Raw genomic sequence first — 15,551 nt, 5'->3', positions numbered from 1 at the left:
TATGGGAAATAATGAAATACATATTTAATATTGTTTATTAAAAATATAATGGAGTAACGTGTGCTCAAAAAAAAAAAAAAAAAAAAAAGAACGAAATCACGCGATACTTTGATTCACACGCGACTTCTGCATTGCGAACAAGATGGCTGCCCACAGAGCTGTGCTCTCGGTCTCTAAAGTTATAAGTCCTCTCTGGGGTCGAAACCTAGCAAATACGGTAAAGGTAAGGTTGAATAAACTTTTTTTCTTGGGTCATTAAATAATATTTTACAGAGGCTGTATTTTAAGCGTGTTTGTCTCAACCAAAAACAAGGTCAAATTTCCAAAATGTCAGTTCCTACCTGTCATTTTTACTCAGGTCTAGCATAAAATTACGTATTTTATCATTTTTTTTAGGTATTTGGAACAACTTTGGCAAGTCACCGGAATAAATCATTTTATGCTGTGAGTATGTGATTATTGTAAACCACATTGTAATTTATCATATCCTCCTGGATCACGAGAGAGACAGAAATAATATGCTATATTGCTGTAATTTGCATGTTGCAATCAAACTAACCATTGTCCTTCTTTCCTCCCCACCTTCCTTCATCAACAGAGAGACTTAATTGTAAGTAGCAGATTTTTTGGTTTAAATTTTTTTTTATTATTTTATTAAATTAAAATTAAATTTAATGTAATAACCTTTTCTGTGTTAACAATAAGCAATTTATCAGCTCAGGATTCAAATTATCCAGTTTGTCCTGTTAAACAAAACTCAGAATGTTAAAATTTTTTATCCATTAAATACAAAATTAAGAACTAGGCCACTAGTTTATAATCACATCCACCATCAATGTGTTTGTTTGTCTACTTTTGTGATTTTAATAACAAAACAGATAAATATTGGGGAATATTTTTAATTAGATTTCAAACTGCTACCCATATAAAATATCATACAGCACTTTTTTGTTTACTTTTATATGACACACATTGAAAGAACGAAAGAAGGAAAGTATTAATTAATTAATTTAAATATTTTTTTTTTTTACAATTTTGGTATAATTACTCTTCTAAATGGGTTGCTCTGTCAGCTAAAGTTATGTTTTAGAGTCTTTATACTCCAGTTAACAGTTATTCGATTATTCAATTATTTGACAGTTATTTTAATAATCACAATTTTTCTGAGCCCTAGAAGTTGCTTTAATTCTGCTTTATTGATATTAACCTTTCGATGACTGAGATTAAATCTTCAGCGCCACTTTTCACAGTTTAAGCCTTTTCACCCTCCTTTGTTGCTGCTATGTGTAAATATTTGTGCTTCGAATAGTTATCTTGGAATGTGGGACACCTCTAATAAAAATGTAATTAAAATCTGTCCATAACCTTTTAGGTTGTCCTGTACACAAGCAGATAAAAACAAACACACACTCTCCTTAAAACAAAGTCTTTAGTGGAGGTAATTAGGGCTGAGTGATTTTTCTCAAAAATATAAGTACATTGTTGATTGACTTTACTGTTACTGCTGCGTGAAAAAGTACCTCATTGTACTCGCATTCATAGATCTGCACTCTAGCTGCAACTCCCTCTTCCCTCTATGTGGTAGCGAACCCACCTAAAGCCTATTACCACCACCAAAAAGCCTGGAGTGATAAAGTCTCTGTCTTACTCCTGATAAATGTGTTGTGACAAAATTTGAGTGCCTTGCAATTTGTAAAAATGGTTAAAAATGTGTAAAAATAGTTTTGTTAAATTGCAATTAAATGAAAAAATAAAGTTAATGTTAATGCGCAAGAGGCTTGCATAAGAGTGAAATAAACAGCTGGGACTGGATCAGTGTGCAAAGTTCGAAGCTGAATACCAACAATGCAATTTTTTTATAGACTTTTATGCTATTTTAGGTTTATAAATGTTACATTTTGTTATATACCCTGGTTCTGGGGGAAAAAAAGTGGAAAAATACTTGCTTCATAAATGTTTTGTAGCCATTAAAATGCTTGAGTGTTATTTTATGGGTTAAATAGTTGAGTAAAAACATTTGGCACAATCTGGCACATTTAGAGAGGTTTGGAAACACTGGTGGCACCAAAAGTTCAAAGCCCCACAGCTCTGGAACTGTTGTAGCTAGAGGTCTGAAATGTTCTTCATTTGTGGTTAACATGATTTAGAACAAATGCAATACAATGAGACATGCCTATCCTCAAGCATGTCTTTATGACTGCTGTTCAAAAAAGACCTTTTATTTTCAAGACAAAAAAAAACAACAACGTTGATTCATGTTTGAACTGATGCAATTGATATTAAACTGACATTTTCATTTATATTTTCAGAAACTAGGCGATGTTAGGTTCCAAACGATGTATCACACATGTAATCTGGGCTTACAGTTCCTTAGTTATTTGCTTTTCCATTTGGGTATGCAAAATAGGTGAGGATTACTTCAAATTGGGTGGGTGTTAAGAGGTTTTAAAGACCTTGTATATAAAACAGAATAGAAAACATGTGAAAATAAAGACCTTTTATGATTGCACTGTCATGCTAGAATTAAATTTGGGTCTCATTATTCTTGTGTTTGTGGATTATTTTTTTTGGGTGTGTCTTAAACTTCAGCGTCAGGTCATCATGCAGCTGCCTTCAGAATAGGCCCCTGCTGGCAAAGCAGTATAAAAAACCAACAGAGGGGCTGCTTCCATCTTAGCAATATATATGTATATGTAGAAAAAAAAAAAAACAACTAGCATCAAATCTAATGACTTTTTCCTGTCTTGGAGACTTTAGTGACAACATTTTGAGCACCGATCGATCTTAGTTTACCGTCTTCAGCACACACTTCGTGAACAAGCCCCTCCCTCCTCAAAAATACAGACCAGGCAGCTGTAGCCTGTGTCTTCTGGTTCCCCATTGAATATGAGTCACAAATGTGCAAATGAGCTGACCCCCCCACCCCCCCCCCCCCCATCCCCCGATTAAAAATCAGCGTGTAAATATAATATTTTGCATATATTTTTCCTTTAAAACTGTGGCAGTGTAATGGAGTAGTGGGTTGCTGTGGTTACAGTGGCCCTAGCAGACACACAACCAAAGCATTACAGGGCAAACTGATATTTTTTCATTACTTTTGAGACCTAAGTTCATATTCTTGGTCATGTTTTTAATTTTTCATATTCAGATGGGTGATTAATAAAACATTTCTGTGGTTGGACAAACTAAAAACACACTTTTATTTATATTTTACTCTGTCTTTAAGTGTAAAAGATTAACAAATATAGATTTACTAACATGGGATATCAGTTTAAGGCAAACTTTGCACTTTTAATATAAAATAATTAAAACCAAGTGTTCTGCTAATTTTCAACTTATTTAAAATATCCAGCATTTCTGTTTAACTAATATTGTGTTTTATCCTTTGTTTGCAGCCCCCTCCTGCCAAGTATGGAGGCAGACACACTGTGACCCTCATACCGGGGGACGGGATCGGTCCAGAGCTTCTAAGTCATGTCACAGAGGTTTTCAGGTTAGCTCTCATTGGGGTTAAATCTTAATAGACTCAACTATACAAAGATGATTCCTCCTCTATCCTTATGGTTACTTATCATGCCTGTAGGTATAGCTGTGTTCCTGTAGACTTTGAGGTCGTGAACGTCAATTCTGCGCTGGAGACCGAGGATGATATCAACAATGCCATTACTGCGATCCGCCGAAATGGAGTCGCTCTTAAAGGTAAGCTAAAATGCCTCTTTTAGCCACAGTTCGACCATAAAAAGTTTATGCAGGGTAGCTTATCATTTATCGTAAGGCTCTGATACTACAGTCTAACTTTAGTATGACCTAACTCTCCTTGTAGGTAACATAGAAACCAAACATACAATGCCGCCATCTGTGAAATCCAGAAATAATCTGCTACGGTAGGTTGGAAAAAAAATTCACCTCTCTTAATAAATACCTTGTTTTGTCTGATGGTTCACCTTAAAAAGGTTATTTGATGCCCTGTGTGTTTGATCATTTCTGTTATGCCACAGGACAAGCTTGGATCTGTACGCCAACGTGATGCACTGCCAGTCCCTCCCTGGAGTCCAAACTCGGCACAAGAACATTGACATCCTGATCATCAGGGAGAACACAGAAGGAGAATACAGCAATCTGGAGCACGAGGTCAGACCGGGAGGCAGATAAATCTGTGCTCTGCATCACATGCCTTTATGTTTTTCCATAAATAGTGCCATTTATGAGCCTTAAAATGAAGAAACAGCCTGCAGCATAAGATAAGCTCAACCTATTGACCTGCTGATGGAGAGAACCAATGCTGACTTCATTAAACTGTCTGAATTGGTGCCGCTGGTCTCAGTCAGCAGTAAATTAGGTTTGTTAGTCAAAGGTAATTAAAATGTGACGAGGAGATGGACTAAAGTATTAGCTTACAGGTAATGAAATTAACTTTTATCAGTGTGTGATGTGTTGCCATGAGACAGAGCAGTTTTGTTAGGTTTATGCTGTTGTATCTGAGGTGAGTTAAAGGAAATTATTCATTTTTATTCCTTCTGCTCTGTTTTCTTTAGTCTGGGTTTTTAACGTAGCTCTAGATTCAGGTGTGAATATACAGTGCTTTGAAAAAATATTCTATTAGGACATTTCTTCATGGCTGTATTGAAAAAGACAAAGAAGACAAAGGAGATTGTGGTGGACTTCAGGAGAAGGCCTGCTCAGCACACTCCCCTGATCATCAACGGTGCTGAGTGGGAGCAGGTGAGCAGCACCAAGTTCTTGGGTGTCCACATCTCTCAAGACCTGTCCTGGGACACCAACACCGCGTCCCTGGGAAAGAAAGCCCAACAGAGACTCTACTTCCTGCGGAAACTGAGGAGAGCAAGGCTCTGTTCGAAAACCTAGGACGGGTCCTCCAAGGACGCGGTCTACCTAGACTGGATCCTTCGAAGTCCTTGAAAATAAGGAGACCGGAAGAGTTTTGGCTGTAAATTCGACCAGGTCTACCCTTCGGCGGGTTTTACCGCCGTATGCTCTGTTGCTTAGCAACCGTGAACGTTGACACACAAAGCAGGAAAAGAATGAATACCGAGGTTTTCAAAACTGTTTATTTATTTCTTTTTTATTGTGAAGTGAACAAAGACTACACTCACAAGAATCCAGAATGGAATAAATGTTCCAACCACCGGGAGCAGGAACAGATAAAATCAAATGTAATGATAGAAACCTTAGTCAGTTAAATAAAATAATAATCAAGTAATTTCGTTGCACCCCTGTGGAGCAATGACAATAAAGAATTCTGATTCTGAAAATGCTGCTGTCATTCTGCACATCTCTGATGCTGCTGCTATTTTCAAATATCCATTACTGTAAAAATGTCCATAGCTGCATATTGGTTATTTATTCCCCAGTTTTATATTGTTAAAACACTTTACAGTATTTTATTGTTTATATTTTAACTCTTCCCTATTATGTTATTCTTATACATTTTTCTAAGGTCCTCATTTGTGTGACCATTTCAATAATCTTTCTGCTGCTGTAAATTTTCTCATTGTGGGAAAATAAAGGGAGTTTCTATTCTATTCTATAAAAGGGGTAGAAAGATATAAGTAAATCTAAACAATATATTTATAAAAATATATCAGCAAAATCTCTAATATTCAACAACAAAAAATACGAAGTTAAGCATATTGTGCAAAATAGTAATAAAAAGATAAAAATCCTATCAGATTTATAGTCCCCACCCTGCAAATATATATTAGAATCTGTCCTTAAATTACAGCCAAACCCATTTACACAGTAACAGATTAAAACCTTTAGATAGTACAAACATTACCGCCACATATCTGACTCAGTAACCATTAAAACAACTATTTTCATTCATTTCAGACGGAACTATTCACAGAGTTGTATTATTATATTAAACTGAACTTCCAATTTTTACCACTGCTCGGCGCCAAGTAACCTTTACTCTGATCACAGCTTGCTTGGTCTCGCAATGAATCCTGGGATATCCAAGAATACCGAGGATACATCAGACCCGTCCTTCAAATCGGGCAAAAAGAAGGACGCATTTTAAGGCCGCATAACGAGGACTCTTGGAATCCGACCAGACCTCGGCGCCGCGCTATGACGTAATCGGCCTTCGAATCCGGTCTTCTAAGGATGCGTCCTAGGTTTTCGAACAGAACCCATGAGCCCCGTCCCCCATCCTGCACTCCTTCTACAAGGGCACCATCGAGGGCATCTTGACCAGCAGCATCACCGTGTGGTACGGAGCCTGCACTGCAGCCTGCCGCAAGACACTGCAGCGCACCATGAAAGCAGCTGGGAAGATCCTCGGTGTCCCCCTCCCCTCTCTATTGGACATTTATCACTCCCGCCTCACCGGCAGAGCCACCAGGATCGCAGGTGACCACACCCACCCCGCCCACAATGTCTTCACCTTGCTGCCGTCCGGGAGGAGGCTGCAGAGTCTCCGGGCCAGAACCAGTAGGCTCAGAGACAGCTTCTTCCATCAGGCAGTGAGGATGCTCAATTCCCTCCCTGCCCTGCCCCCCTTCGCCCCCCCCGACCCCCCAATATCCCCATCCTCCACTACTTCCTCCACGTCAGGACTGCTACTCTATGCACTATTTGCACCATTCACACTACTGTTTACATATTTAATATTTTAATATTTATTTTATATCTTAGGTTTTTATTTTTGTGCTATGGCTCATTTTATATATATATATATATATATATATATATATATATATATATATATATATACAGGTGCTGGTCATAAAATTAGAATATCATGAAAAAGTAGATTGATTTCAGTAATTCCATTTAAAAAGTGAAACTTGTATATTATATTCATACATTACATACAAACTCATATATTTCAGATGTTTATTTTGTTTAATTTTGATGATTACAAATGACAACAAATGAAAATCTCAAATTCATCATATCAGAAAATTAGAATATTGGGAAAAGGTTAAAAATTGATGGCCCCTGGTGCCACACTCTAATCAGCTAATTAACTCAAACCACCTGCAAAAGCCTTTAAATGGTCTTTCAGTCTAGTTCTATAGGCTACACAATCATGGGGAAGACTGCTGACTTGACAGTTGTCCAAAAGACGACCATCGACACCTTGCACAAGGAGGGCAAGACACAAAAGGTCATCGCTAAAGAGGCTGGCTGTTCACAGAGCTCAGTGTCCAAGCACATTAATAGAGAGGCGAAGGGAAGGAAAAGATGTGGTCGAAAAAAGTGTACAAGCAAGAGAGATAACCGCACCCTGGAGAGGATTGTGAAACAAAACCCATTCAAAAATGTGGGGGAGATTCACAAAGAGTGGACTGCAGCTGGAGTGAGTGCTTCAAGAACCACCACACACAGACGTATGAAAGACATGGGTTTCTGCTGTCGCATTCCTTGTGTCAAGCCACTCTTGAACCACAGACAGCGTCAGAAGCGTCTTGCCTGGGCTAAAGAGAAACAGGACTGGACTGCTGGTGAGTGGTCCAAAGTCATGTTCTCTGATGAAAGTAAATTTTGCATTTCCTTTGGAAATCAAGGTCCCAGAGTCTGGAGGAAAAGAAGAGAGGCACTTCATCCACGTTGCTTGAAGTCCAGTGTAAAGTTTCCACAGTCAGTGATGGTTTGGGGTGCCATGTCATCTGCTGGTGTTGGTCCATTGTGTTTTCTGAGGTCCAGGGTCAACGCAGCCACATACCAGGAAGTTTTAGAGCACTTCATGCTTCCTGCAGCTGACCAACTTTTTGGAGATGCAGATTTCATTTTCCAACAGGACTTGGCACCTGCACACAGTGCCAAAGCTACCAGTACCTGGTTGAAGGACCATGGTATCCCTGTTCTTAATTGGCCAGCAAACTCTCCTGACCTTAACCCCATAGAAAATCTATGGGGTATTGTGAAGAAGAAGATGCAATACACCAGACCCAACAATTCAGAAGAGCTAAAAGCCACTATTAGAGCAACCTGGGCTATCATAACACCTGAGCAGTGCCACAGACTGATCGACTCCATGCCACGCCGCATTGCTGCAGTAATACAGGCCAAAGGAGGCCCAACTAAATACTGAGTGCTGTACATGCTCATACTTTTCATGTTCATACTTTTCAGTTGGCCAACATTTCTATAAATCCTTTGTTTTTATTGGTCTTCAGTAATATTCTAATTTTCTGATATGATGAATTTGAGATTTTCATTTGTTGTCATTTGTAATCATCAAAATTAAACAAAATAAACATCTGAAATATATGAGTTTGTATGTAATGTATGAATATAATATACAAGTTTCACTTTTTAAATGGAATTACTGAAATCAATCTACTTTTTCATGATATTCTAATTTTATGACCAGCACCTGTGTGTGTATATATATATATATATATATATATATATATATATATATATATATATATATACACTCACCGGCCACTTTATTAGGTACCCCATGCTAGTAACGGGTTGGACCCCCTTTTGCCTTCAGAACTGCCTCAATTCTTCGTGGCATAGATTCAACAAGGTGCTGGAAGCATTCCTCAGGGAGTTTGGTCCATATTGACATGATGGCATCACACAGTTGCCGCAGATTTGTCGGCTGCACATCCATGATGCGAATCTCCCGTTCCACCACATCCCAAAGATGCTCTATTGGATTGAGATCTGGTGACTGTGGAGGCCATTTGAGTACAGTGAACTCATTGTCATGTTCAAGAAACCAGTCTGAGATGATTCCAGCTTTATGACATGGCGCATTATCCTGCTGAAAGTAGCCATCAGAAGTTGGGTACATTGTGGTCATAAAGGGATGGACATGGTCAGCAACAATACTCAGGTAGGCTGTGGCGTTGCAACGATGCTCAATTGGTACCAAGGGGCCCAAAGAGTGCCAAGAAAATATTCCCCACACCATGACACCACCACCACCAGCCTGAACTGTTGATACAAGGCAGGATGGATCCATGCTTTCATGTTGTAGACGCCAAATTCTGACCCTACCATCCGAATGTCGCAGCAGAAATGGAGACTCATCAGACCAGGCAACGTTTTTCTAATCTTCTATTGTCCAATTTCCATGAGCTTGTGCAAATTGTAGCCTCAGTTTCCTGTTCTTAGCTGAAAGGAGTGGCACCCGGTGTGGTCTTCTGCTGCTGTAGCCCATCTGCCTCAAAGTTCCACGTACTGTGCGTTCAGAGATGCTCTTCTGCCCACCTTGGTTGTAACGGGTGGTTATTTGAGTCACTGTTTCCCTTCTATCAGCTTGAACCAGTCTGGCCATTCTCCTCTGACCTCTGGCATCAACAAGGCATTTCCGCTCACAGAACTGCCGCTCACTGGATGTTTTTTCTTTTTCGGACCATTCTGTGTAAACCCTAGAGATGGTTGTGCTTGAAAATCCCAGTAGATCAGCAGTTTCTGAAATACTCAGACCAGCCCTTCTGGCACCAACAATCATGCCACGTTCAAAGTCACTCAAATCACCTTTCTTCCTCATACTGATGCTCGGTTTGAACTGCAGGAGATTGTCTTGACCATGTCTACATGCCTAAATGCACTGAGTTGCCGCCATGTGATTGGCTGCTTAGAAATTAAGTGTTAACGAGCAGTTGGACAGGTGTACCTAATAAAGTGGCCGGTGAGTGTATATATATATATATTTTTTTTTTTTTATATTTTATTATGCACCGTGGGGTTGAGGGGGATGGAAATTTCATCTGTGTTGTATGTTTACATGTAGCACATTTGACAATAAAGTTGAGTTGAGTTGAAAAGTCATTACCTGACCTTAGTTTATGTATCGATCTCTGTGACTTAGGAGTTTTCAATGAATTTGAGAGATTTTCGTAGATAAAAAAAAAAAATTTAACTCATTCATACCCCTGTTGTAGATGTTTATGATTTCATTTATTGTTTTAGAGCGCATCAGGAGTAGTAGAGAGCCTGAAGATCATCACCAGGTACAATTCCCTCAGGGTTGCAGAGTATGCATTTCAGCTGGCTCGGGAGAAAGGTCGGCGCAGGGTGACTGCAGTGCATAAAGCCAACATCATGTAAGTGACTTTTACTCCAGGAGGCCCAACCCTTTTAATTATTTATTTCCTTTTTGGAGTGGGGAGTATTGAGTGGTGCGTGTTTGTCCACCACAGGAAGCTTGGGGATGGCTTGTTTCTTGAGTGCTGCAGGGAAGTTGCCTCCGGATACCCAGATATCACTTTTGATAGCATGATTGTGGACAACACCACCATGCAGGTGAAAACTTGAATCACTCTAGATTATTTACCGGAGTTAAAGAAAACAAAAAGTGGTTTTCTTTTTTCTGCTCTTTTTCTCTGTGTTTTTAGCTTGTGTCCAAACCCCATCAGTTTGATGTGATGGTGATGCCTAATCTGTACGGGAACGTGGTCAGTAATGTTTGTGCTGGCCTGGTGGGGGGGCCTGGACTTGTGCCTGGCGCCAATTATGGTCGGGACTATGCAGTGTTTGAAACTGTAAGAGACTGTTAAATAGCATTGCACTTATCATTAACAGATTTTTATTTTTTTTTATTCAGTCTTTTATTCTTTTCTGGATATTAGGCTACGAGGAACACGGGGAAAAGTATTGCTGGGAAGAACATTGCTAACCCCACTGCTATGCTGCTAGCTAGCTGCATGATGTTGGACCACCTCAAGTAAACCTTTGGTTTTAATGTGTTCCTCCTGTTTGTATTTAAGGACTTTAATACATACGGCTAATAACCCTTTCTTCTCTTTTCCCCAGGCTTTATAACTACGCTAACTTGATAAGGAATGCAGTCCTCACCACCATGAATGAAACCAGGGTGAGTCCACAAGGGCTGATCATTCTTTCAACTCATCTCTCACTCTATGCTGATGTGAAGTTAACGGCCCAATGTTATGTAAAACCGGTTTAATACCCTTTAGGCTGGTCTGGGCAGCTTCCTCGAGAGCAGTACAATTCAATCACACAAAGACACTTTAATTGTACTCTTATCGGCTTATTCTTTCTAGGAGAACCTAGTTTATACAACCAGTGTTATGCTTTTTTTTTTGTATCAAAAGGAGATTTTAGTTTAGAGCCAACTGGGTGGAGATTACCAAAGACCTTCCCTGAACTGATGTGTAATTATAAGTATAAATATAAAATTGTCATTCAGGACCAAAAAAATTAGTATTTTCAATAAACTAGAACAATAAACAAGAATCCACACAGCAGGACCTGAAAACACAACCATCAGTGGCACCAAAAATGTGTGCATGCATCATGGTGGGTAAGAGCTACATACAGTTTACAGAGATAGTGTGAGCTTAGGCAACATCGGTTCAGGTAAGACTCTTCATGCGTGTACACAAGAAAACATAAAAAAAAAGAGAAAAATATTTTTTTTTCTATTCTGGGAGTGTGGGCTCTATCATAATTTTGAAAAAAGGCCTTGTTTTTGTCCCTGAAAACACTGGATCCTCATGGACGCCATGACAAATGTTTAAAAAAAAACATTTTCAGTTACAGGTAAAATAATCTCTGTGGACAGGTCCTTTGGTCAGATTTTTATAAACGCCAAACTCATCAGAAACTATGTCAGATAAAATTGAAGCTTTTAATTATTTTACCATAGTGGAAATATTGTACAGAATGCACTTTTATCCTTTAGGGAGTTTTTTTTTTTTTTTTTTAATACACATGTGGCCAATATTTGTGGCTCTATTGTATTTTTTACTGATTTTATCCGCATAGGGTTCAGTACAAAAACAGTTATTTCTTTGTTTTATATACAAAATACATGATAGAACAGAATTGCCTTTTCTTGCCAGGAGTATTTTTATTGAAATGTTTTTTTTTTTTTTTTACACAGCAGCTGTAGAGTGGAGTAACATCTCTCATTTTTTATCAAAAGGGAAACACCTACTCTGCTGAACTAATTCTCTGTTCATGTGATATGTTTTGCTAAGAAAAAAAAAGAAACACAGAATAAAAATACTTGCTATTTTTTTTTATTAAGTAAAGTAAATTACAATAATACTATTTTAGATTAAAAAATGAATCTGAAATAGTATTATCTCTGCAGCTGTCCCAATCACTTCAAAAAAAGAGAAAGTATAGCAGTAGACCATTGCACTGCTCAGGCAGAGGCTGCATGTGAGGATGCATGTAGGAGTCAAGCAGTCCTTTTTCTGCAGTAAAGTTTCCTTTGTAAAAGCAGCACCCTGTTCACTATTTTCTATAGAGGATAAACAAACTTGGCAGATCTGCATACTTCTGTGAAATAATTAAGTGACAAAAGCAAAAGGTTTTTAGCTTGGGTTCGGCTTGTATTGGATTTATTATAAGAAACTGAAGTTTTATGCTGTAAAATCAATCAACTTTTCTCCCTTTCTGGAAAAAGAACAGTTCATTATATAATTTACAAGCCTAAAATGATTTAAATCATAACTTTAAGTAAGTTTTGTATTGTACCATGTATTTTTAACATAATTTTCTTTTTGCTACAGTTGCACACAGCGGATCTGGGGGGTCAGGGCACCACATTAGAGGTTGTCCAGTCCATCATGAGGAATATCCAGAGTAAAGGCCAGCTCACTGCAGAGATGTAAAACAGCTCTGTCCATATTGTTTGAACAATATGTTGTCGTCTGTGTGAATCTGAGCAGGATTGTGTACGCAGACAAAGGCTGCAATATGGTAAAAGGATGTCCAAACATTTCCGTTCAAATTTCTGACCTGATATCAATAAAAGTGTTCTAGTATCACTCCTGTAGGATAATAAACTCTACTGTAACAATATTCTCTCCTAAAGCTTTTGTGTTTATATGACCTATCAGTTTTAGAAATGTATCCTTATAAATGACTGATATAGGGGCCGTTTTCACTGTTTGACACCAACCACATACTGCTGCTTTCCACCCTCTGTTTGCTTATATAGATTATTTATTTTTTATGTTTAGTCTACATTCTACATAGCAGCTTTTCCAAATCAACTGTATCTTCACTGTTTATATGAGTTCTTAATCTTGTCATAAATGATTGCCTAGAAACTGAAAGAGTGCTTATCCCAGTATACATAATATCACAAACGACCAAAGTTTAACTGCTGCAAACTCTTGTTTTTTTTTTTTTATCTTCACAATATCTTTACAATATTTACTAAACTGAAATAGAGCAGTTTAACAAGCTTAGTGTTTTTCTCAAAAGCAGAGGATCATGGTTATTGTATGATTTGCTATCAATAAAGAAATGTACCATAAATGCATATTTTGGGTAATTCAAAACTGATTTCAAATGCTTTATGAATATAACACCTTATACTTTTTCACACAACGTCGTTCTGCTTTTTGTGGATTATGTGGTTTTGCTGGCTCCCCATTGGCAAGACTAACAGCATGTACTGAAAGTCCACAGCTGAGTGCTCCAGATCTGAAAAGAATGGCCTGCTCTGTCCAACTTCGGGAGGAGTTCCTGCTCTTAGGGGAGAAAATGAAGGGGAGATTCACACACTGGCCACTCTGCCAGATGTATTAATAGGCAGATGCTGCACCATTCTCATGTGGTGAAAAAAAAAAAAAAAAAGTTGAATTTAATTACCATCCAGTCTGTTTTTTTTCCCTCACCTATGACCATGTAATCTGGGTAATGACAGAACAAGATTCCTGATGCATGTGGTTAAAAGGAGCTTCCTCAAGGCTCTCCTGTATTAATAATAATTTAACTATATTGATCTAACATTGGAGAAATTTACCTCAATTTTACCCATCCCGTTGGAGCAGGAGCAACCATTGTGAGGCGCCCGGGGAGCAATCGAGGGTTAAGGGTCTTGCTCAGGGAGTCGGAGCGGCACTCTGTGGGAGTGAGGCTCAAACTCAGGATTCTAAGATCTATGCCCTAACCACTAGGCCACTGCTCCCCTTAAGATAGCGTGAGGAGCCTACCCACCCAAAAGGCTGTCAGAGTGGAGCCCCTGCTCCTCTACAATGGTAGGAGTTGGCTGAAGTGGCTCAGGCAACTATTTCCCCTCCGCTCCTCCCTCAGTAAATGTTCCAGACATGTTCCACTGGAAGGAGGCCCAGGACCTGCTTTGCCTTAGGCTGCCTAGAGGAGGCTTCTACGGAGAGGAAGGTTTGGGCATCTGCTAAGACTGTTGCCCCTGTGACCAGGTCCCAGTTAAGCAGAATAGGTTGAGTACAACAACATTTATTGGAATTTGATTTGTCAAAAATAAGACAAAGTAGAAAACAACTATGCCGGGTGAAAAAAAAGTGAATTGCTTTGAATATGCACAAATCTCAAAGGGGAAATGCTGTGTATGTGAATTTAACCCCCCTTCAGCCAACTTATAAAAATAAAAGCACTAGCGAGTTTTTCATTTATCTCAGTATAAGTCATAAAGGCCTTACTACTCAGACATGTTTAGGAAAAAGTTTAAGGAAGGGTTGGGTTGAAACAGATCAGAAGCTCTAAATGTCCTAAAGAGCTATTTTCGTTCAATCATCCAAAGAATAAGTGAGTGGGGTACAACTACAAATCTACCAGTACGTGGCGATTCTCCTTTGAAGATAAGACATTGTTTAGAAGCTGCAGTGATCTAAGGAGGATAATATATATAATTCTTTTGTCAATGTGCAAAATGCAATGTTTGGAAGAAATTTACACAGCACAGAATACAGAACAAATGATCCCCACTGTAAAACATAGAGGAACTTGGAAGAAGTAACCTGCTATGGGATGTCTTTAATCAATTTGTCAGAGTTGATGGGAAAGAAGAAAGAGCAAAATTAAAAAACAAAATTGGAGAAAAATCTGCATAAGTCAGAAAAACACTTGGATCAAACTATTTTAATCAATTAGAATGGCCGTTCAAGTCCAAGCTTAAATCTAATTGGCAGAACATAAATTCAAGACGCTCCCAATTTCATCAAGTCATGCTTGAACTATATTCAGAGAATAGGCAAAAGTCTCTCGATGGTCAGATCTAGCATAGAAACTTGCCACCATAAATGGATTGAAATAAATTAGTCTGAGAAGCGAATATGCTGCAGATTTTGGACTGTTATTAGTCAAAAAATCGTGCATAGGTTTTCTTACACATTCTAATTGTGCTCTACTTTTTGTTGATCAATTATACAAAATTCTAAGACAAAATGTGGAAAGAAATTTGCATTGTAAATTAACTTCAAATGGCAAATAAAAAAAGATTAATCACAAAAGCTGTGTTAAATATGACATTAAATGTAACTAAATCAGACAGTTGAAAGCCTATTATAATAATATCTATTATGTTACTTAAAACATGGCTCTATTCACCAAATTGAAGTTCTCATAATCCCACTGATCTTGCAGTTAGTTTTAAACTTGCATGCTTTAATAACATCTGACCTACCAAGTGTGAAAAGCAGCCTGCTAATTCACCTTTCATCACTAGGGGGCAACAGCTGCTTTCTGCATTTGCTGCAATATGAAGCACAATTTGAATTAGAATTTATGTGGAAGTAAACACTTAAGGAAAAAACAAAGTTAATTAAAGCCAATTTTATTAATTGATTCTGCATGATTTAAATGCATTACAAAAAAGATGG

The 15,551-nt window shown here is 38.3% G+C and overlaps 1 protein-coding gene across 1 annotated transcript; it reads left to right on the top strand.

The window, feature by feature from the left end:
• Positions 1-82: 82 nt before the first annotated feature.
• On the top strand, positions 83-12,777 carry idh3g (isocitrate dehydrogenase (NAD(+)) 3 non-catalytic subunit gamma). The gene is made up of 13 exons (XM_038283091.1): positions 83-223; positions 397-444; positions 599-610; positions 3,396-3,493; positions 3,584-3,699; positions 3,824-3,884; positions 3,999-4,131; positions 9,901-10,034; positions 10,131-10,233; positions 10,326-10,472; positions 10,560-10,654; positions 10,744-10,804; positions 12,474-12,777. Exons 1-13 carry the CDS (start codon positions 143-145, stop codon positions 12,573-12,575), a joined length of 1,191 nt encoding a protein of 396 aa, XP_038139019.1. The 5' UTR covers positions 83-142; the 3' UTR covers positions 12,576-12,777.
• Positions 12,778-15,551: the final 2,774 nt, after the last annotated feature.

The sequence above is a fragment of the Cyprinodon tularosa genome, unplaced genomic scaffold (assembly GCF_016077235.1).
Source record: "Cyprinodon tularosa strain WSP-4 unplaced genomic scaffold, ASM1607723v1 ctg19, whole genome shotgun sequence".
Classification (NCBI taxonomy): domain Eukaryota; kingdom Metazoa; phylum Chordata; class Actinopteri; order Cyprinodontiformes; family Cyprinodontidae; genus Cyprinodon; species Cyprinodon tularosa.
Note: the sequence above shows the minus strand (reverse complement) of the source record. Positions and strands in the feature narration are given on the sequence as shown.

Bases quoted from the DNA above. Each gene is read 5' to 3' on its own strand.
- idh3g (XM_038283091.1), top strand. From the start codon at position 143: ATGGCTGCCCACAGAGCTGTGCTCTCGGTCTCTAAAGTTATAAGTCCT. The intron at 3,494-3,583 runs GTTAGCTCTCAT...TCATGCCTGTAG, and splicing joins CATGTCACAGAGGTTTTCAG to GTATAGCTGTGTTCCTGTAG. The intron at 10,655-10,743 runs GTAAACCTTTGG...TCTTTTCCCCAG, and splicing joins ATGATGTTGGACCACCTCAA to GCTTTATAACTACGCTAACT.